Source organism: Haliotis cracherodii, unplaced genomic scaffold (genome assembly GCF_022045235.1).
Source record: "Haliotis cracherodii isolate W230 unplaced genomic scaffold, xgHalCrac1.p SCAF_4, whole genome shotgun sequence".
NCBI lineage: Eukaryota > Metazoa > Mollusca > Gastropoda > Lepetellida > Haliotidae > Haliotis > Haliotis cracherodii.
The window spans coordinates 47,974,482-47,999,278 of NW_027266297.1; the positions used below are offsets into that span (position 1 = coordinate 47,974,482).

Here is a 24,797-nt window from a genome sequence, read left to right on the forward strand (position 1 = left end):
CACTGAATATACTGAACCTTATTTCCGGAGCAATCAAGAAGATTATATTTAGATATAGCAAATTATATGCCTTTCAAAGTTGGATCTTATATACATTTTCCCTCGTATTATAAAAAGAAAAAAGCCATAATTAATGTAAAAAATAAAGGCGATGACTGTTTCAGAATGATGATAAGATCTGAATTTTCCCCCGCAGATTCTAAAATTACAAATATACCTTATAGCTATCCCCAAAACGATGCACTCAACCTTGATGGTATAGACGAACGTACACCAATCTCACAAATTGATAAGGCGGAACAGCAAACTAATTTAGCTATAAATGTTTTCGGACATTCTTCTAAAGGAATTGTTGTACACAGGATAGGCTCCGCCCCAGAACATATTCCCAGAATCAATTCATTTCTGATAAAAAAAGATGGTAAATATCATTATACATGGATAAAGAGTTAAGCAGGCTATCATACGATCAAACAACCCATAAGGAAAAGAAATATTTCTGCGAAAAATGCCTACATGGGTACAGCAGACAAGATCTGTTAGAAGACTGCAGAGGTGTTGGACAGACTGCTATCAGGATTGATATGCCTAAAGAGGGAAAATATATACTAAAATTTGAACATTAATGTAATCAAATGCCAGAACCTTATATAATTTACGCTGACTTCGAAGCATTTATCAAACCTATAGAAAATACTGAACGCAATACTGAATGTAGTTTTACGTACAAAACTCAAGAACATATTCCTTGTGGGTTTGGATATATAGTTGTAAGGTATGATGGGAAAACAAACCCGGTCTCAGAGATCCTGATGCAGCAGGAAAGTTCCTACAATATAAATAATAATCAGGGAAAATTTATCGCGTAAGAAACCCATGTGTATGACGAGGGATGATTGGAGGGCCTATAAGAAGTCAATGAGTTGTCATGTTTGTAATAAACCCCTGAATGGGGATTCCGTAAGAGATCATTATCATGTCACAGGTAATTATCGGGGAGTGGCGCATAACGAGTGTAACTTGAAACTAAAAATGAATTCTCAAACAATACCCATCCACGTTGTGTTTCATAACCTTAGAGGATATTATTCACATCTCATCATGCTATCTCAAAGACCGACGGTGGCTTAACATGCATTCCTAATAATATGGAAAAATACATATCATTCTCGTTGACTAAAACTATACATTATACGGACAAGGATGGGAAAGCCAGAATAAAGCAAAGTAATGGGCTTAGATTCATAGACTCCGTACAGTTTCTGTTATCTTCCCTGGACAATTTAGCTAATGCGAACAATCCCGATGACTTTGCAATAACAAATCAATATACTGATCGGTTAACTCATCATTTGTTGCTGAGAAAAGGTGTATATTGTTATGAATATATGGATGATTGGTCCAGATTCGACGAAACTAAATTACCACCCCTTGAATCATTCTATAGTAATGTAACAGAATCTAAAATAACGGATGCCGATTCTGATCAGGCTCTGACGTTCTGGGATAAATTAGGTTGTAAGAATTTAGGTGATTATTACGATCTGTTCCTAAAAACCGATGTACTGTTACTCGCCGATATGTTCGAGATATTTCGAAAGACATGTTTAAAACACTATGGCTTGGACCCGGCATGGTACTATTCCAGTCCTGGACTATCGTGGGATGCATTGTTGAAGAAGACCGGTGTAGAAATAAAATTACTCGACGATTACGATATGCACTTGTTTATTGAGAAAGGATTAAGGGGTGGTTTATCGATGACGGCTAAAAGGTATTCTAAGGCTAAGAATATATTTGTGGAAGGATATGATCCGAGTAAACCCGATACGCACATATTATATCTCGACGCCAACAATTTGTACGGATGGGCTATGAGTCAACCTTTACCCACGGGTGGTTTTGTGTGGCCGATGTGAATGATATCGATGTGAATGATATTCACAAGGTTGATGTGAATAAAGGGTACATACCAGAAGTTGACTTGGAATATCCAAATTCGTTGCTCAAAGACTATAACAGTTGTCAGCTAGCTCCCGAAAGATGAATGGTGAATAAAGATTGGATGTTGGAATATCAATACTCCTTGATGGGTAATACTAGGTTAGCTAACGTAGAAAAACTTGTACCAAATTTGATGGATAACGCAAAATATATAGTTCACTACAGAAATCTCCAGTTATATCTATCGTTAGGTATGTTCTAAAGTTCTAAAGCCCATGGATGGAGCCTTATATAAGGCTGAACACAGATTTAAGAAAGATGGCTTCCAGCGATTTTGAAAAGAACCTATATAAGCTCATGAATATCTCAGTATTTGGTAAAACTATGGAGAATCTAAGGAAGCGTGTTGATATTAAATTGATCAGATCTAACGAGGAAGAAAGACTCAGGAAACTTATAGCCAGTCCCGCTTTTAACAGAAGCAAGATATTTGATAACGACTTAGCCGCACTACATATGCAGAAGAGTAATATAAAATTCAACAGAACGGTGTATGGTATGAGTATTCTTGACTTGTCAAAACACTTAAAGTATGACTTTTATAACAACGACCTTAAAAAGCAATACGGTGATAGATGTGGGGTGTTATATACCGACACAGATTCTTTGTTGATGGAAATACAAACCGATGATGTGTATAAAGATATGGCCAAAAAAATATATATGTACGATGCGAGCAATTACCCAAAAAATAATCCACTGCACAGCATAGTAAATATAAAGGTGTTAGGTAAGATGAAGGATGAATGTGCTGGGACTCCTATAGCGGAGTATGTAGGATTAAGACCTAAGATGTATTCTATAAAGAAGTCAGATAATGGGGAGATAAGAAAAGCTAAGGGTGTTAAGAAGTATGTGGAAAAAAAGCATTTAAACACGAACAGTATAAAGAAGCATTATTCAATGGTAGAACATTCAAACATATGATGAACTCTTAAAGAAGTGTGAATCACAGGATATATGGATTAAGAATGAACAAGACATCATTACCCCCTTAGATACAAAGAGATGGATTGATAAGGATGGTGTAACTACTTATGGTTATGGTGGTAATACTGTATCGTTGGGAACTATGAGCAACTCTTCTCGTACAAATACCCTGCCCGGTCCATCTTTAAAATAATAAAGAATAGGCTCTCCTTCTTTCATAACCAATCGACTAATGTTATGTATCTTAAGGGAACAAATTGGATCGGTTGCGCGACGTAGGCCTCCTTCGAGTTCACAGGGCTGGTATAAATATCTTATGTTTACTCAATCCAGAAGCTTTTGTTCTTTGCCTCTCCGCGGTGCTGAAGATTTGGAAGTCACAGATTTCATTTTAATCGCATCGGATGGTTTCTTCCCGATTAATCTGGTTACTTCATTATTCAGCGCTAATACAACAGCTAATAATCGTGTCACCCATTCGGTTGATCTTAATCGTTCCGATTTCATGTCAATCCCATACTGATAGCCAAACAAACGTTCCGTTAATGTCCGGTAAAATCTTTCCACGATAACTTGACTATGGTGGGCCTCTTTTTCACCACGCCTGATTTCAACATCGTGCTTTGTTAACAGTTTAGTTACTGATCCCATAAAGTCACGACCAGGATCTACTTGAAATAGCTTAGGCCATTTTAGTGGTCCGCTTTTATATAAGCGGCTCAGTGCATTAGCTACTTCTGTTGAATCTTTCGAGGTTAATGGCTCAGCCTCTTTGTATCGACTAGCCACATCCACTACGGTTAAAGCGTATTTATACGCTTTGCGTCTTACCTTATCATGGGGAAGAAACAAGAGGTCAGCTTGATGAACTTCATTCGTTGTAAAAATATCAAACTTCTTCCTCGGGATATAAGGCAGTGCCAGTAAGCATATTTGCCACATCGCTTGTTTCTTTAACCAATCCTTGGCCACATCTTTGAACCTTAGCCGAAGTGGCCAATTTTTTTATTGCTCCTATACCTTTCCAATATCCACGTGGGCTATAGTAAATTTTATTCATCGTTAATTAATATTGATGTTTCTTTTAATACGAGTCATGACGATCTTTGAATAGCATCATCATTTTTGCATAAAAAATTCCCTCTGTAGTAGAGTATATGTATATAAATCTGGCTGCAGTGGGGTTGTGGCAGAACCCCAATTACCTATACTACTCCCTGGACGAGAAGGTTCATGCCCCAATTGCATAGGGCTCGGTACTCCGTCTCGACTTAACCGAGAGTTATTGACAGGCTGCGCTTTACCAGGACACAACACATACCTGACTCTTCCCTTCCAAGTAATGGTCATCCAGGCCGACCATACACCCGAAGACGGGCTGAGGGAAACAGAGTTTCCCATACATGGAGTGGTCACCTGATGCCAACCACACAGCCGAGGACGGGCTGAGGGAATTGGAGGCTCTCATACATGGAGTGGTTACCCAAAGCTAACCACACAGCCAAGGATTGGCTAGAGAACAGATTCTGGAAATAAAAGATGAAAGTCCACATCTGAAGGTATGCCCGCCTCCTGTTCCGTCCAATAAAGATGCATTAAGGAGTAATGCAGGATAAGTAAAAAATCGAGTAAAATCCTAGATATATTTTATATTTGTATACTTATCCTGCATTACTGCGTCTAAAGGGACCCACCCACCGCAGATCTACCTCCCCACGATGCCTTCCAATGTCCGGACTCCAGAGTAATGTAAGGATCTGTGACGTAACTTCCTTTGGTCATGTGTGAGCTGTGTGATAGGGTTGGCCTCTCAGCTATTTGGAACAACTTCTTCAAGCAAAGACCTTCACACACCTCTTTTCTCTGTCAAGAACAAGCAGTGATATGCATTAAGGAGACATTAAGCAGTAATGCAGGATTAGTATACAAATATAAAAAATATCTAGGATTTTACAAGAATTGTACCCTGTGATATCAATGCTGCTGTAGTTAAATTTTTCTCAGAGCACAGATACTCAACCACCATGGTTTGATGAAGAATGTAGTAACTGTAAGGCTGAAAGGCTTTATAAGTTAAGGAAATTAAACACAAAAAGAAGATCAATGATTATGTTTAAGACATTAAAATGGATGATGCTGCCTCGCAGTGTCTGCCAACAGTTTTGAAAATCACTGAAATGTCTTCTTTATGGTGATAAAGGTAAATCATCAATTACCCAGAGGTGTGGTGTTCCTATTTTAAGGATTTTGTAACCCGGTGAACCAGACTAAACCTTCCCCTGGCCAGTTCTTCCCCGGGGAAGGTTCAGCTTAGACAAGTTCTTCCCCAGAGAGAAAATAGTGAAGGCTAAATCTTCCCCGGGGGAAGGAATATTCAAGGCCAGTTCTTCCCCAACCCTGGCCAGATCTTTCCAATAAAATTTTATACTTACCTTAGGTGGGGAAGGTTTAGCCTAGGCCAGATCCCTCCCCACGGTCCTTATGAATTTCAGATGTACTGAACATAAGAGGGGGATGGTTCAGCTTAGGCCTGATCTTTCCATTCTCTGTATTTCAGGAACTACAAAAGGCCATGCATGTAGGATTGTTAATTCTAGTAAAAGAGCAAGTTAAATGACAAAAATATTTTTTAATTTCAGTTAGAAGGGTAGATTTGTTATGAGGAGCTAGTGTTTTTTAGAAACAAAAAAACAACAATATTAAATATAAAAGCTGAAACAAGATAATGAATAATGAATGTAAGGACACAAAAGTTAAGTATTTTGTTAGGTAGATAAGATTCAGCCTCAGTCAAATCTTTCCCTAATGTACATTACCTTGGCTAAATCTTCCCATTAATAATTTTATGATATACTAAAACTTAACAAAATACAAATTATGCAAGGAATAGAAGCCCAAAAATTAAAACATATACGTTGACTTTTGTTTTCTGTTATCCCAATCATTTTTAGTCAATGGGTGATGAAATAGAGCATAAAAAGTGGAAACATAATTGCAAAGTGACTGACATTCTTGCATTAACTGGTGTTGTTCATTTGCATTTGATTTGCTGAGAATCTCATTATTATCCCCCCGGCATATAATGCGGGGGGATATAGCGATCAGCCAGTCTCTCTGTCCGTCCTTCTGTCCGTCTGTAATCATTTCCTTTTCCCGGGCAGAATACCAAAGCCATTCAGTGTATTTGATCGAAACTTGGCAAAGCTATGAGGCAAATACTGAAGTGGTGCCTTTTGATATTTTGGGATTCTAATTTTTATTTTCAATTTTTTTTATGGAATGAAGTTGGACAAAGACTCGATTGGGAATGGGGTTCATTTCCGGGGCAGAATTCGAAAACCATTCAGTGTATTTGATCGAAACTTGGCAAATCTATCAGGCACATACTGAAGTGGTGCCTTTTGATATTTTGGGATTTTTCTAATTTTTATTTTTAAATTTTTTTAGGGAATGAAGTTGGACAAAGACTCGATTGGGGATGGGGTTCGTTTCCGGGGCAAAATTTGAAAACCATTCAGTGAATTTGATCGAAACTTGGCAAATCTATCAGTCACATACTGAAGTGGTGCCTTTTGATATTTTTGGATTTTTCTAATTTTTATTTTTTCAAAATTTTATGGAATGAAGTTGGACATAGTCTCAATTGGGGATGGGGTTTGTTTCCGGGGCAGAATTCAAAAACCATTCAGTGTATTTGATCGAAACTTGGCAAATCTATCAGGCACATACTTAAGTGGTGCCTTTTGATATTTTGGGATTTTTCTAATTTTTATTTTTTTTAATTTTTATGGAATGAAGTTGGACATAGTCTCAATTGGGGATGGGGTTTGTTTCCGGGGCAGAATTCGAAAACCAATCAGTGTATTTGATCGAAACTTGGCAAATCTATCAGGCACATACTGAGGTTGTGCCTTTTGATATTATTTTTTTTAAGAATTATTATTTTTTACAATTTTTAGGGAAAGAAGTTGGACCTAGACTCCATAGGGGAACGGGTTCGTTTCCGGGGCAGAATTCGAAAACCATTCAGTGGGTAAACAATGTATGCTTCTTAAGAACATTCAACTGTTGACTCATTACATACAGAATTGCACATTTACTAGTGGTTACTTTACAGACACCTGCCGGGGGGATATGTCATCTTTCTAGCATCAGTATTCTGTCGTCAGGCTGCAATTATATAGATTCTTTAAAGTCATGCATCCTTAATGGATTTACTGCTGTTTTTTTTTGACAGAAGGACGAATCTGTGTGAGGTCCAGCTGAAGAAAGTTTTGTTCCAACTAGTTGTGTGGCTAACACATCACACAGTGCCCACATGACCACAGAAGTGAAGACGTCATATATCTTCACATTACTGCTTGTCACTCAGTCTGGACTGTACCGACCCCTATTCAGTAGCTGCTAGATTTCTGTTTTTCCTCTCCTACACATTTCTTTAAGTATCTGAAGGTATCAAGGGAGTGCTGTGTTCAGCAGGTCTACAGACACCGTTGGATGTCTGAGACCCATGCAAACACCTTGTGTTGTAGCTATACCATCCTCTTCAGGCTGGAAGCTGCCATCTTCTTTTAGAATCATCTAATCTTCTTCATCTAATCAGATGCCGACGACTATGCAGACACCAACGGCCTCCCAAGGCACCGATGACTACGCAGGTGCCTGTGCCTATGTACACTTCTATGACCACCCAGGCATTGGCGTCACCTCTGGTGCCTCCAACCTCCCATCTGACAATGCTTGCTCAAGTGTATCACCTAATGTCAGCGCCAGCGCCTCTGAGCACCTACATGGTGCCTCCGGGATTCTGCCTTCCACCTGGTTTTCCATGTACACAGATGTCCTTCCAGCAAGCGCCACTTTAGTCCTTACAGGCGCCCTCAATGGATCCATCCTGAGCAGACTTTTATGCACTCCATGCTTCAGCAGTCGATGGTGCCTTAGCTGATCCCTACATTTGTAGCGCTGCCGGCTGTTCTGCTTATGCCTCCTGTGTCTGTGGCACCTAGTGGTTAAAGTGTCTACTCACACACTTACAACCTGGCTTTGATTTGCCACATTGGTACAATGTTTGAAGCCCATTTCTGGTCTCGACTATTGCTGAAAGCAGCATAAAACAATACGCATTAAAATGAAATCCATAACATTTTGAGTGTGTCTTTTATTTTTAACCATGAACCATACTCTTCTTGAGAGTGTTTGCTCCTGTAGCCTGACACGTCAAACTGTGTCAACGTTTTCCGCATAGCTATATGCTATAGGCCTGTTCCTGCCCCTCTCGACAGGCAGATCTCACAACACGGAAATGGGACGGTGTTTCCTGCACAGCTATAAACTTTAGGCCTGTCTCTGACCCAGTCGACAGACAGACCTGCTTCACTGAAAAATGGATCACATTTCACCTCAGCAAAATGCTGTATGGGGAAATAGGTCGGATAGAGCTAGACTGGTATCTTGCCCTCCTGCCCGAGGAGCGCAGGCACTATAAGGCAGGTAAACCAGTCTAGGACTGGATTTGACGCCTCCTAATGTTTGTTTTCGAATAATATACACATGTTTAGGGTCATAATTTACAGTAAGAAATTGTTAAAAAATATTTCCTAATCATTTATGTATTTGGTATGCAAGTTTATCATTTATAGTAATACACATGTGATACAAAGATAAACTTCTTTTAGACAATCGTCTACATCTTTCCAACGATTACTCATCCCGGTGGCTCATGTACCTTTTTCAAACCCATAACAAATAAGTATCCCCAAAATTATGATATTAAGAGAGAGAAATTATGGAAGTCAACTTCTTTATTATGATGAACACAACATTGTGGAGTTTCTGTATACTTCTTCATCAGGTGATTTCATGTACTCTGAAATGTTGTGTTCCGCTTAATAAAGAAGTTGACATCTATAAACTCTTTCTCTCGTGTGTTTCACTTTTAAATGCCATTCAAAGACTTATTATGATAGTTATGATCAGCCCATATGAAGTATCTACTACCTTGTAAGCTCATAAAGTGCATAAATCATGGTCTGCCTTACAGTCTGTTTAATTCCATCTTAGACCGATGAATTGCTCACTAACTCAAAATCTAATAATTGCAACAAAACCAAAATGTGCACAGCAACATGGATTGGACAGACCAATTCTGATGGTTTGTCTCATAACTTTGGACACCCGAATAAAAAAATTGTCTAACAAACGATCATCACATTGTTGAAATTTTTCGCCATCCCTTACCAGAGAGGACCAGTCGCTTATAGAACAGCCAGGTGCGAAAGTGACGTAAGGCTTGCTGAGCAAACCATAGATGTGTGATTGGCTGATTGCTATACCTGAAACAATGAGAACATCACTCGACGCGAAGTCAATTATTTGCAACGTCTTCAAAGTTTTTAAAAATGAATGTGAAAGAGGTAGACCACAATATGCTTTGAAAAAGTATCGTTTAGGAACTGCACGTGCAGTTGGGATAACAGAAGGGAAGTTAAAAACTATGTTTAAAAAGTGTACTGATTCAACCTTCAGTGACATACCTGAGGGGACCATCTCAGAAGCCAAGCGATGTTTTAAAGTCGATTCATTTCAACAAGAGATGGTTAGAAACGCCCTTAAGACTCTTTATAAACAAAATATCTGTCTCTCTCCGTACTCTAAAAAAATATATGGAGACAAATCATTCTTTGACCATTTCAAAATATCAGTTATGAAAATTGCTACACCAATTTGGTTTCCGTTACAAAAAAGTAGGCTCCGAAAATAGACATGCATTATGCGAGAGGTCTGATATTGTTCGACTAAGGAACCATTTTATACACACAATACAAGAAAAACGTTACGAGAGTTATGAGCCCATATACTTGGACGAAACGTGGGTAAACGCTTCCCATACCACAGGAACACAATGGTTCCCTAGCTCCTCTTCTGATTTCTGTGCCAGGAAATTGCCACTTGAGAGGGGAAATCTGATTGGTCAATGATAGGAGGGACATAGTAGGGATGAAACTAGTAATAGCCACTGGTGGCGCTCCGATCTAGCCACAAAATTCCAGCCTAATTTGGCAAGGGTGGAAACTGGACTTTTATAGTCAGTTAACTCTCTTGCCTCGGGAAGATGGATTGAAGATTGTCATAACTGCTTGATCAACTGTGTAAACACACTGACCAGATTTTACACTGAACTTGTTGAGAAGCCAGTGTTTCCTTTTACTGGTAATTACCAGTAATTATACTGGTAAAATTAGGTTTGTCCGGAAATTCAAGTGACTGTCTATCCCGGTGTACCTTAGTCATCTTTGTTGTTGAACAAAACATTGGCGATAATCAAAAAAGTATATATTTTTTAACAAAGTCACCTTGTCTTTTTATCATCAGGGTTTCCTGTTGTCCATTTTAGTGCAAGGAAATAACATTTCGCTTTGTTTCAAGGTTAAATATCTATTTATAGCGACTTAGTCTCTAAACCAAAGTGAATATTCAAGAAAAAAAGAGGGAGAAAATTGTATATGAATTGATGTGTAGATGTAACTAAATTACTTTGGAGATGATGTCATTGAATTTGTTAGCCATGAAAATACACTGCATTGAACATATGTTGAAAGAAGAAAACTGGAACCCATTTAAAATAAAGGATGGGAGGCATCAGTTTCTATGAGTTAAAACACATTTTGGTTTTATCTTTTAAAGTAATGATATTACATGTATAACTAATTGTGGTGAGATACATTTCTAAAATCTTTTTTTCAGGTTGTCAATAATGCTTGCAATGTTGTTTTCAGAATGAAAAACCTGAAGTAAAGCAAAAATGGGCATCTCGTCTCTTGGCCAAATTGCGGAAAGATATTACTCAAGAATGTAGAGAAGATTTTGTGTTAAGTATCACTGGAAAAAGGCCTCCAGTATGTGTATTGTCAAATCCTGACCAAAAAGGGAAGATGCGACGCATAGACTGTCTCAGGCAAGCTGACAAAGTGTGGAGATTGGATCTTGTTATGGTCATCCTCTTTAAAGCAATACCTTTAGAAAGTACAGATGGTGAAAGGCTGGAGAAATCACCTGAGTGTATGCATCCAAATTTGTGTGTAAATCCACATCATATCAGTGTATCTGTGCGAGAACTAGATTTATACTTGGCAAACTTTATTCATAGTTATGGTGAGTATGTCTCAATTTATGCATGTTTTATTTTAATAGCTCACACCGATCTTAAGATGAATCCATGACATTTCATCATTTGGTGCGCCCTTTGATCTTGTAACATTTTCAACTTTTTACTGGAGATTACTTTTTACTGATCAGGGGGATACCTTAAGAATATTTACAGAAATATACAAAGAACAAATAATCAGTTAAGATGAATTTTAAGATCCAATATTAAAATCTGGACATGGGACTTCCCGCTTCTACTGTACTAGATTGGGCATGGAGCAAAAAGTTGCATTTAGATACCTGATTTGCCTATAGCTTACAAATAATAAGCATGATAATTTAGCTAGAAACATGGTTATTAGCTCACCTGACCTGTCAGGTGAGCTTATGTAATGGGGCATTGTCCATTTTTCCATCCCGGAACAAAACTCATAAGCTGTCTCATGTTTTTCTTGTGAATACTCTACCTCTACATTACTGTCAGATTTTCATAAAAAAATCTGCTTCACCATCAACTTTGAAAGAAAATAGCATCTTTCCTTCCCTGCATCTGGACATGCACAAGGATGGAAAAAGATCTAGGTTGTTTGACCCTTTTGGTGCTACGGGACCATATGCGGTCCCTCACTTTTCACACCCTCTTAGTGCCACAGGACCACATATGTTTTTTTAACTGTGAATTAAGATATCAAACACTGAGTGCACAAAATTATAACCAAAATCATCTCAGCTTTAACATCGTGTAACTCAAATGTTATATAGTGCTACGGATTGCGAAATATTGTGAGATTAGTAAAGTGGTTACTGCGCTACACAATCTTTTTCTGCCATGTTTACTTCATGCGAATGGCAAATTGTATTTATGCACTCATGTCACATACACGCAACTATTATGATGTCACTATCAGACAGCCAATTTGAAAAAGGAATTTATCAGACTGGTCAGAAAGATTTAATTTCCCCCCTGTACAGTTATTGGCGTAAGACTACTGACGTTTAGTCCGCAACAGAAGTTTTATGTTCACGTTTTTATCGACTGCGTGTCATGGCGATTTAGCACGGCACGAGAGAAAAAACGACAGTGCATATTGTCTTTCTGTTGATGATGCTGATTTACAAAAAATATTCTAAGATATGGAAAGATAGCTATTATTGTTAATATTAAGGTGGTATAGTGTATATTTATGAGCAGTAAGTTCATGATCGACAGTGTTCGTTCACATCACAGCTATGCTGCCATATTTCTGTCTAAAAGTTGTTGTATATGATCGCCCGTTTCGACAAATAACTGCTGCTTTTTTCATATGAATTGAATGAAAGTCGTGTGATTGGTCAAACTACCTGACTGTGTGGATGTATTGCCCTAACCATTTCACGTTTTGTCGCAAAAGAAGATTTCAAAAGTGTGGCCCCGACATCTGACATGAGTCAACGCCATATTGTAAACAAATTGTGTCAAGGTCGGTTTCACATGTGGGAGCTCAGCCCCCGTTTCTGTCAATGGTAATACGATACAAACATAGTACAGCTCTTGAAAACATCAACAACTTCTGCATTTGGGTGAACCTGCTTATGGATACAATGTGCTGTAATGTTTAATTTGTTTTCCTTTCATTGAAACTGTGATAGCGCTGTGATTGGTTTGCTGAAATGGTATTTTCCTTGAATCTAATGTACATGGTACATGCTGTGATTGTCCAAGATAATTGATAACCACTTGTGTATGCAAATACACATAAATCTACTCAGAAAATGGAATATATCATTTTGACATGACAGTCAGTATTTCTAACATTCTATCATGGTTATTAGATCTAATTAATGTTAGATTTACAAATTATTGATGTAGACTTCTATTGCAAGTCTTCAACTCTTATTTGATATATTATCTGAAATGTCAGCAACACTTTATTTATTTTCGTTCAATGACGATAAAATTTTCACTGTTCATTTTTCTCTGTGCATTATCTGAATTAGTGACATACATATTTAGAAATGATTACTTTGTTTGTAATTAATTTGTAAAAAATTATCTTGTCTAAGAGCAAAATGAATGCATTCTTGTGTTCCCTCCAAGCTATAGTTTAGCTCGGCCAAAACTTAAAAGGAAAGACATAATCACTGAAAACCATTTGAAGTTCAATACCAAGAATATATTTTTACCTTTTATGACAAACAATTCCATTGTTTCATGTACTGACCATACAAATATATTCTGAGCAAAGGTCTGAGGAAGGCTACCAAGTGCAAAATACAAGCTGAGACGAGAATGTATATTTTCAAGTGGTCATTGTGAAACAAATTTTTCAGAGTTTTGAGCACATGAACTGTATATACATTGAACATAGTTGTACCGTAAAACAATAATATTGCCTTCTTTCACCTGTGCAAGTTAATGTTTCCTGGTATCCAATATAGGCTACTTTATGCTTCTTGATCTTTCAAATTCAAATATTAGAATTGTCCAATTACATCTTTTTTCAAGCTTTTAGTAAGTAAGATTTAAATCATTAACAACACATCATATCACCTGAAGTATAAATAAATGATCTGACAGACATATTGTTTATTTGAGTCTCACCTCACAAAAATATTTACAGAGATACATTATAACAGGACATAAGTTAGTCACCCGTTAAGGGTTATGAGAGACTTAAATATATATCATTGTATATACAGCATAAATATATCAGTGCAAAAGGGGTATATTGAGTATACTACCGGTCACTAGCCATATAAAATATTTTTTCTTTTTTTTTGAGAATTAAAAAGCAGGTTTGGGCTGTAAAATATACAGAATATTTAAAAAATAGAATAAGTTTATCATTATTACATAACTCTAGGAAGTTGTGAAAGCTAAAACTGACCTTTTTGTATAAACTCTCACGCAAATCATTGTACACAGGGCAATCCAGCAATACATGACATTCATCCTCAATACTTCGTTACTCTGAAAACACACTTATTCACTTTAATATTCCTATATCTGCCTGTTTCCAACTTTAGAGGAGCAGTACTAGGAGGCAGAGCGGTAAGAACGAGGAATAAAATACTTACATAATTTCCATACCGGTACATTAAACATTCTATACATAAGTAATTTATTACCACCCGTTCTTCCGCCAGGCTTGCATAACAGTTCATTCCAGTCAGACACATACTTTCCCATGCATACATCATGCACGTGTACAACTACACTTTTAACGCTAACATTCACAGAAATATTCAGACCCCATTCGTTCAGCTTTGCCCTCACACAAAAATTACAGATCAGTGATATTTACATATAAGAAGACCTAATGCTCAGTTAGCCTATCTGTGTGATTGCACAATGAAGCAGTTTATGTATAACATATGGCACCTGAGTTATGAGTGATGGAAAATAGGTTTGTCAAATAGATTTGCTGCCCATGAAAATGTTTCAACTATTTTTATTGAATCTATGTTTACTTACTATTGAGTGGTAATATGTTTGTATAATCTTGTTCATTATTAAGAAATGATAATGATGTCTGATATTGAGCAATGTCAATGGAGTATTGTTAGGACTGTTTAGCGATCTTTCACATGTTTTCCTTTGAAAATGTCTGATGTCTATTATCCCAAAGTTGTTTTTATCACTAATGAAAGAGCACGGACATTAGAACCTACATGGACATAACCGGGATTCCTTCAAGATATTCATTCCAAACTGTCGTTCATAGTGTAACATAATCTTAGAAACATTATGAACAAATCGCGACCACTCCCGTCAATTTTGTTTTGATTAAAAAACACTGACAATTTCACTGGGACCTTTTATCGGTAAAAATGAATTACAGAAAATTCTCGATGAATGTGTACTTTGACATAAATGTCCTATGTCTATCATTGTTAGGATATATACTTTTCAATGATACAAATTATACACATGCACTAAAGTTAAGCGCCACCATATTCATAGTCTCTTGATTTCACGTGTGGGAATCAGAAATACAAAATATGATGATGTATGACTGAATTAGGCTTCCCTAGTTTCCTGAACCCAAATTTGTCCAGATACCACAAGGAAAGCATGCTATACATGTTGCTGCAGTTCCTCTACCCTATAAATAGTGAAATTCAAGTTTCAGACACGTGGTTGCATTTTGCTCTTGTCTGAGATTCCCCTTCCAATAGTGGTTGAAAATCAGCCATGGTGAGGGGAAAGTTAACGAACGCTGAAAGATGGCAAGTGATAGGCATGAAAAATGCTGGCATGTCATGCAGGGCCATTGCAAGACAAATGGGTCGTCATCACAGTGTTATCACTCGTTTGATTGTCAAACATGGTCAAACTAATGATGTCAATGACAGGCATAGGTCTGGTAGCCCAAGAAAGACTTCTAACAGAGAGGATAGACGTCTTTTCAGGATAGTCAGACGAAATCCATTTGCCACTTCAACAGTGTTAAGACCCATCAGAGACTCTCGACGATGACCGTAAGGCATTATAACGCCAGAAGACCAGTAAAACGTCCTCAACTGACTGAGAGGCACATGCGGAATCATCTGATATGGTGTCGTGCCCGTAGTCAATGGAACTTGGCCAGCTGGAGAAGGATCCATTGGTCTGACGAGTGTCGAATGCTGCTACAAACTGTTCATGGTCGAATACGTGTCAGGAGGCAACGTAACACTCGTTTTGCACCAAGGAACATCCAGAAGACCTTAGCATGATGGGGGTCTGTCATGATATGGGGTTGTGTTTCCTTCGGCTGCAAACTTCCGCTGGTGACAATTCGTGGAAACCTGAATGGCCAACAATACCAAGATGCCATTCTTCGTCCAGTGGTAGTCCCTCATTTTGACAACCATCCTCTTCAGACAAGACCTGTTTACATGGACGACAATGCTTGAACACACAGATCTCGGGCAGTTTTGGCTTATTTGCGTAAAGAAGCTATTGCTACTCTTCCAAGGCCGGCCTGTAGTCAGGATCTTAATCTGATTGAGCATCTCTGGGACATTCTTGGCTGGAAAATCAGACATCGTGATCCCCTAGTTCAAAATCTCGCTGGACTTGAAGCCGCACTTCATGTAGAATGGATCCGTTTGCCTCAGAGAAGCATTCAAAGACTTGTAATGAGTATGAGGCGCAGGGTTGAAGCTGTGGTCAATGTCCGTGGATCATACACACGTTACTGACGTTTCTATCTTGCAATAAACTCTGCACTCCCTAGGGTGTCTATGTGACACCAGATATGGTCTGCTGATATCATGACAGTTACATGACAAAAAAAGTTTTTCAATGTTTTCTAATCCTTCAATTTCTGGTCTTCGGTAAAATTCCTTTCTGCTCATATTCTTTTGGAACACAAGATAAACTTTGGGACAACTTTTGCATCACATGAGGTTTACATATACAGCTTATAACAATCATACATCTCGTTATAATAGTCATCATTAAGTGCCAAAAGTAACAGCTCACAAATATGGTGGCACTTTTGTGCATGTGTATATTTGACATTTGGATTTTATACAAGGGTGCTTACATGACTTTACTTGCCACATTTGGGTGTTTCCATATTACGATCTAGAAAGTAGGAAACTTACAATACCAGCAGTTTTATTAGGACATATATACGTACGTCTTTTTTTGTAAATATACTTTTATCACAGATACGTTTTAAATGTGTTTTAACTCTTTCAACACCGTAGGCCGGTAAACCGGCCAAGAAGCATCGAGTCCCCAGGCACCGTAGGCCGGTTAACCGGCCAAGTCTTACGCCCTTAGTCACGTCAAAATAATATATATTTTTATGGACCTACCTGTCATACCATTCATTTATTATATCTATCACATGTCACAATGTCTGAAATAGATCTACGTATTCTATTTCAATTTATCACTTTTAATCAAAAGAAGCTTTCTAGCAATGTGTCATATGTCAGTCACCGACGAGCGTGTTATTCTTACGAAGCTTTCGAAAATGGAGGTATTTCTTCATGTTACTGAGCCGACGGCCGCTGTTATCTGGAAATGAGTGAAAACAGATTCTTTTTAAAATAATTTTCCAATCATGTAAACAATGAAAATAAAAAGAAATGATAAGTAGGTCTTTTGAAATCTTATATTTGCCCCAAATCATCAAATTTTCGCTTCCTTGGTCCTTAATCTGAACATTACGAATGTGTTAGCTTACATTTCTTTAATTTACAACAAACTTAATTAAGTTGTCAGTGCATTATTTCAAAAATGTGATTAACATAACTTTCATATTTATAAACACCTTTCAAATGGTGTGTAACATGGCTGTTGCTATTATTGTTTTTAATTGTTTTTTTTCCTTTATACATGAAAATGGCAAATCATTAGTTACTGGACACTGGTACATTTAGTATTAACTCCTACCATCTAGTCACAACTCACAAATATGTAGGACTGTTACTTTAGTGTTTGCTAGCCATTACATGGAAATGGCAGATGATTCATTGAGTTAAAATACTCATTCATTCACTTTCATTTAATTTTTAATTTTGATAAACTAAGTTTAATTCATTTATCTCTTGCCTTCTCTTGTCACTATGTGTATCATAGCTTATCGAGATACGCATCGAAATCGTGATGTAAGTATTGAGATACGTATCGTATCGTGACCTAGGTGTATCGTTGCAGCCCTAACTTTTATCAACGGCTAGGCAGTGCATAGATCTTTTGGATTTGTTGACTTCAGATCCTGTTGGAAAGTAATCAACTTGAGTTGCATGTTATACAATTTAGTTACACTGTGTGAAGAAATAAATATGTTGTAACACTTTTGATACAATGTATACATTTTTGAAACTGTTACGTCATCACAGTGCGGCACTGAGCGGTAAGCAAAGACAGCTGATGGCCAGGCACCATGTGGGTTATTGACAAGTTACACAAGGTCGAGATGAGATGTGCCAGGAGGCCACAGATAGGTTTCACAATTCTACCCTCAACCTAGCTGTTGACTCGCACAGTTTGTCACACCAGTCACACAGGTCAAAGGAATCATCTAAAGAGAACAGATCTGTAATTCCTTCTAAGAAGTTTGTTCCTTCAGGGAAGAATACCTTTCGTTCCCTTGCAAGAAGGAGAAGACAGCATATTCCTTTAGTTCCTCGGAGGACCGAGACAAGAGTTTCAATTACGACTACGTGAATCAAGGAAAACAAGCCCAGGCGAAGAGGGGATCATTGTTATGGAATTTACGGCTACCCCACATGGAAAGAAGAAACCATATCTACCTGCTATGTCTATGGACTTGAATTACGGAATACCGTAATTCAATATAATGCCAAGCCTTGGGCCAGTGGGAAGACGGTTCATGGCTTACACCTAAAATTGGAGGCTAATCCCATTAGACAACTGGATTTGGAAGTTCATCAGAGGAGGAGATGTGACGATCAGCTTTGATATGCATGATGTATATCTACAATATTCCATCCATCCAGAATTCAGGAAATTCCTATGATTTGCGGTTAACAGGCTCAGATACAAGCTAAGGTTTTTGATTCACTCAGTGAAATCAGAATTTGTACCAGTCCAAGATATCGTCTACCTCAGATTCCATCTGAACAAGGTAATCATAAGTCCACCGGTGGAGCATTAACAAAAGACATTACAGATGATAAACAAGGCATTGGACCATTGGTTTGTTGTTTTACGCCACACTCAGCAATATTCCAGCTATATGACAGCGATCAGTAAATAATCAAATAAATGCTTTAAATAACAGGATTAATCACACTTAAATTACCTCAATCTCATCAGATCAGTTACAAGTTCTGGCTTCCGCAGAGGACCTCCCATTACAGGTCACGCCAGGAAGTCTGCATTAGCCACTAAGAGAGCTGCTTTCTTGAGCTTTGTGGCACTAGTTTCAAACTGGTGACTTCCATTCTAGACTATGCTTTTTAAAGTATTTTGAATCAGTTATACAGCCCATAACAGTAGTTTTGTGTTAAGCTTTAGAGGTTGCATGATTAGAAAACATATTCCGCTAACAATGTAACATAACAATACGAATATATATATATATATATATATATATATATATATATATATAAATTAATACAACATGTTTGTATTATTATCTATCGTGTAGTTAATTAAATAATTTCGTTTATCTAACATACTCTTTATTCCGGCATAATCGTGCAAGCAGACATGTTGGATTAACGGGACTTGACTGAAGTGTACTAATTACAGAAACAAGGAGAAACCAAATCAGTTACCTTAATGACACAGAATACACAATTGTATACCTTGGCAGGCTTAATCAGCTGTTGGATACAAGTTGTCAAATACCAGTGAGACTCAATATTTTAACGAATGTCTCAACAACTTGAACAAGGGAGGATTGTGATTACTGATCGTGAACCACAGAGTGGTCTCTCAACCCAGAATTCCTTGGTTGGATAACATCATAACATCAAATATATATGAATATGACATCATTATGGGACAGACCTTACATTGATCTATTTGCCACATGTCTCAACAACAAATTAACAGTGTATGTAAGTTCAATGCTGGACCCTCAAGCTCTCCTGGCAGATGCACTATCAATCCATCCATCTATCCATCCATCCATTGGATGGGAATATTTGCGTATGTGTTTACCCCACATGAGCTCAACTGCAGAAAGTCATAAGGAAGGTAGAAGATACAGAGTGCATCATCATCATCATCCATATAGCTCTGATGTGACTGGCATGACCTTGGTGTCCCAGACTAGCTCTACTACTCATGTAAAACTCAACACTTGCCAACACCGATCAAATGTAACTTTCAACAATCTACTCAATCTGCATCTTCACACCTGGAAATTATAGTTGACAAGATGTTAGCCTCTCTGTAGTCCAAGTCAGCATCAGAAGCTATAGCAAGATCTTGGAGACATTTATCTTCTGCAATCTGTCACCACCAGGATAAATTTTCCAAAAGTGTTATTTATCAGTGGTTTTGTCTGCCTTAATCATAGAACCTTATGAACACTTAAGCAAGGCTTCCTTGAAGACTGACATTTTATTATCCATGGCTACAGCGGCTAGACTATCTGAGCTACATGTGTCAGACATCTCAAGCCTCGTACATGCAAAGGACTGGAGCTCCATTACTATCAGCACTTTCTTTATCAGAAAGAATTTGTGGCCAAGAATCAATCCATGTTTACAGGTATATTTGGCCATAGATATTACAAGATCCCAGCACTCAGCAGAGCTGTTGGAACACCAAATCTTTATCTTTATCCAGTCCATGCTCTCTGCTACTAATGGCAACACAGTTGCACAGGAGAAGCAGGAAAAGATGCTTTATCTCTTGAAAGACAGAATCGGGACAAGGATATGTAATAAGTAAGTTATTCACATTTAGTTTTCATTTAAGTTTAGACCAACTCTGCCAATATTTAGTTCCACTGTACAACAACAAGCTAGATTGACAGCTCCTGTGTTTGGATCTCTTTAGGCACACAAAATCAGAGCATTATGTCCTCCTGGACTTCAGTGTCAGTAGTACAAGTCAGCAAGCTGCCAATGGAAATCTCAACTTGCAAGGGATCTTCAATCTTGGGCCAGTAGTGTCACGCAACCGATTGTGTCCCAGTTGCCTTTCCTCCTTTGGAAAAACAAAAGTGGTGGGGGGAGTTTTTCCAGGCTCATACAACCTTATCATGAAAGAGTTAAGACTTGCATAGGTACCTCTTTTTAACCAATCAGAATTAAGCATACTTCTGTGATATCTTTTCATTGTTTACCCATGTATAACCTTTTCAATGAAATATGATATTTCAGAAAACAGAGTGAGTTACAGCGCCTTATGACACTATTGTTTAGCTTACCCGACTGAATGTGAAATAAGCTTTAGTTGTGGCACATTTTCCATTGTCTGTCTGTCTATCCTGTTTTCTGTCCTTACTTTCTGCATTTGTGAAATCTTCTGACACTATAAGGCCAAAGGAGGTGAAACTACAAGGCCAATGCTATGAATGATCCCAGTTATGGACTTTCTACAAAATGCTCACAGAATTCTGATGCAAGTTTAAACTCTGCACCATATTAACAATATAATGTTTTGTAATTTAGCCATTTCTGCATTTTATCATTATGAATGAAATATAGTCCCTTTGGAGCTCAGTATAATGCTCACACACACACACACACACACACACACACACACACACATATATATGGAGGGCTATTTTATCAATGCTCTTTGGAAAAACTATGTATTTTGAGAACTCACTGTTTCCAACTGGTCAAGTATAAGAGTGATTAATCTTGAACTTGAGTAATATTTGTTACCCCATTGCTGGAATGTCCTTAGAAAGCTGAAGGTTGTGACTGAAATTAGAAACCACTGAACCAGGAAGTTATAACCTCACCAGAGATGCCATCCATTACACCTTTGGCATAATAATTATGCTTTTGAGCCTACAATTATGCTGTTAGGTTTAGCATCTCCAAATAACGAATTTGACATTTTCTTCACAAATTATTTACATGTATACACAGTAAAAAAAGTGTTGCACCCCCTATACTTTTTCATGGAGGGGTGTTTTGAAAGGGTGTAAAGATAACCGAATTAATATTATAACCAGGATTTCGTGTATACCAACAAACCAGTGTATTGTCTATACAATGAACTTAAATGGGGTATTCCATGACCTTATGGCATGTAATAATCTCATGCTGAACTTTTACGAAAAATGAACGAACAACGAAGACGCATTAAGTATGGTGACATCTCAATAATTTTTAGTGACCAAATTCATCCAATAGGGTAAGAATGTCATATGGAGATTTGACGAACACAGTAAGTCAATATCGAGAACTTCCACCAAGCACTTGGATCACAGCTTGAAGTCTTCGTCTCATACCCCTCACCAGACGTTGGAATCGCTCCATGGGCAGCTGCTGCCACTCCTCGTGTAATGCTGCTTCCAATTCACGCAATTTCTGTGGAGGAGGGTCCCGACGATAAATCAGGCGTCCCACAATGTCCCATACATGTTCCAGAGGATTCAGATCTGGACTCATTGCTGGCCATGGAATCTGCGTCAGAGCATTGTTGTGGATAACCTGGGTCACAGCTCGTGAACGATGTGGTCTGGCATTGTCATCCATGAATATCGGTCTGGTGGCCAGTGGATGATTGTCAAAATGGGGCACCACAACTGGATTCAGCACCTCTTGGATGTAGCGCTCCCCTGTCAAGTTGCCTCGTATGGTCACTAAATCAAGCTTACAATCAAATGAGAAGCATCCCCAGACCATAACAGATCCACCTCCATATGGTACAGTTGGCATGATGTTTCTTGCAGTATAAGCTGTTCCAGGACGCCTCCATACTCTCACTCTGCCATCCACAACATGCAGAAGGAACCTGCTTTCGTCCGACAAGTGGACTCTTCTCCAGGACCTCAAGTTCCAGTTCTGTCTCAGTCTACACCAGGCTAGACGTAGTCGTTTGTGGTTGTCTGTGAGTTTAGGTCGCTTGATAACCCTTCTGGACTTCAACCCTGCAGCTTTAAGACGATTTCTCACGGTCTGGGTACTGAACTGTTGACGAGGAAGCCAAAGACGTTTCAAGGTTGTGCTAAAGCATCATCATCTTAAAAACTTCAGGATTCGGAGAGCTGATAATTTGATAGGATGTGTAGCCCTGTACTGAATTTAGATTTTCTAAAAATTAAATAAAAATGATTATGAGAAGCTTCAAAGCTTCTTTTAGTCATCACTTGCATTGTACATTGGCCATTGTTGGCTAAAGTCTTAAATGCTGTACCAGATACAGTGGTACTTTCTTTTTGTTGTTACTAGAACGTTGAATTTGTTTCATGAATATAACAATTATCTTTCAAACAGTATTATTAATATACAAAATCCCTGTAACAGTTTCCTTAATTGGTGGCTCAAGATTTCACTACATATTTTTTCAGTTTGGAATTTTCCTGCTGAGCACATTGCCTGGCACTATTATTTCACATCAGTTGATATTTCATGTGAGCTTATGTCATTGTGTGTACATTAGTAGTGGGACGATATACTGATGCATTGGTGGATTGTAATTTTTTGCTTCTCAACACAAGTATTAATCACAATTACACACTAAGTTAAAAGTATTCAATGCTCCCTTAAATGTATTCTTCAATAAACGTTACACCAAGCACTATTTTTTAATATTGACTGTACAATATTTTGAACAAATACCTTGGCTTTCTTTTCCAGTTCCAGATTCGCATTCAGATTACAGTGAAGTGCCAATGAATGGAGATCAGGATATCAAAGGTAAAAATTATTCATTATATTTCATTGGTTTCGCCTCATTTAATACACTGTTTCACAGTGTTACCTTGTCTAAACCATCTTGGCACCTTGTCTTGTGTCTATACCTCTCTCCATCCAATCATTATTATCTTCTGCCATGAGGTGGGAGGGGATATTGGAATGGGTGCTGTCCGTATATCCATCAATCACATATGTTTCAAGGGATTGTTCAATATTTCTTGATCAAATCTTCACAGGTATGAGTCTAGCCATAAACCTGTGCCTTTTTCAATTCAGGAATTTGAGAAATCTTATCGTTTTCCTGGTTCCATAACAATGAATTGGACATAGGTTCAAATGTGGGTAAAGTTTGTTTCCAGAGTATTACTCAAAGTTCATTTAATATTTTTGATCAAACTACTGAAATCAAATAATAAGTATCAAAGTAAAATAAATTGGTTAAGAATATCACAGTGACAATGCTGAAACATTATACTTCATGCTTTAAACTTCATGTGTCATTTTAGTCATCAACTGTAATTTTTGTAATTTGTTGGCGATGTTGTGAAAATGCAATATCTTTCATTTTGTGTGCCAGGTGTGGTGTTACTTATGTTTAGATTGTTTTTTCCAGAACATTGATCTTTAAGTTTTTAGGAATATATCATTGATGCTGTGCTGTTCTTTCACATGAAACACCACAGTGCATAGTATTATTATTCCTTAACTGATGTCTTAAAAGAATTTCTATCATCACTTTTACCGTATATTGCTGTGTATAAGGCGAGGGACAGAAGATGAGTTTTTGCCACAGCCGACTGTTCCTGTGACTTTGTCTCCTGTAAGCAACTCAAAAAGCATAAATAAAATTGGATTCAACTATAAATGACCCATGTGTCACAAGTACACTATGAAGTCTTTGTCATAGAAACTGAATGAGAGATCCTGTTGGACACCTCCAGGTGTCAGAATGATGTCTCACCATTCAGCCAGGCAGCTACCTTGCATCACTGGACCTGCAGGCTTCATATCAGCAACCTCCAACATTGCTTCAGATTGGAATTTCATAGGCTCTGTGGTTATTCACATTGATTACCCAGCCTATAGTTGCATTAATTCACGAGAAGGGGATGAATTTCCTGAATTTCATTACTCAGACTATACAGCAACCAATAAACTTCTCTTTCTGTCCAAGTTGGGGTGGTTGGTCAACCTCATCCTGGCTCAAAGTTTCAGTTCATAGGAGGCCTCCTTCTGGTGCTGCAGGGGCCCGGTTGGCCCAGTCGTCTTAGGCGCCGTGATTCGCGTGTGAGATTAAATCCCGGTTCGCCCCGATTATGCTCATGGGTTTCACCAAAGTGGTTAACATCTGAGACCTGCATTACTTCGGGCTTTCCCCACATTAAGCTGACACGCCATGATAAAACTGGAATACTGTTAAAAGCGGTGTTAAT

The 24,797-nt window shown here is 38.0% G+C and overlaps 1 protein-coding gene across 3 annotated transcripts in view; it reads left to right on the forward strand.

Moving 5' to 3' along the window:
* The window catches only part of LOC139478918 (nuclear factor 1 X-type-like), a 273,086-nt gene that overhangs the window by 99,799 nt on the left and 148,490 nt on the right, over window positions 1-24,797 (forward strand). For all 3 annotated transcript variants that reach the window (XM_071261607.1, XM_071261605.1, XM_071261606.1), the window contains exons 3-4: window positions 10,713-11,088; window positions 23,305-23,364. In XM_071261607.1, the coding sequence (XP_071117708.1) occupies window positions 10,713-11,088; window positions 23,305-23,364 (436 nt within the window). The remainder of the gene's footprint in view (window positions 1-10,712; window positions 11,089-23,304; window positions 23,365-24,797) is intronic.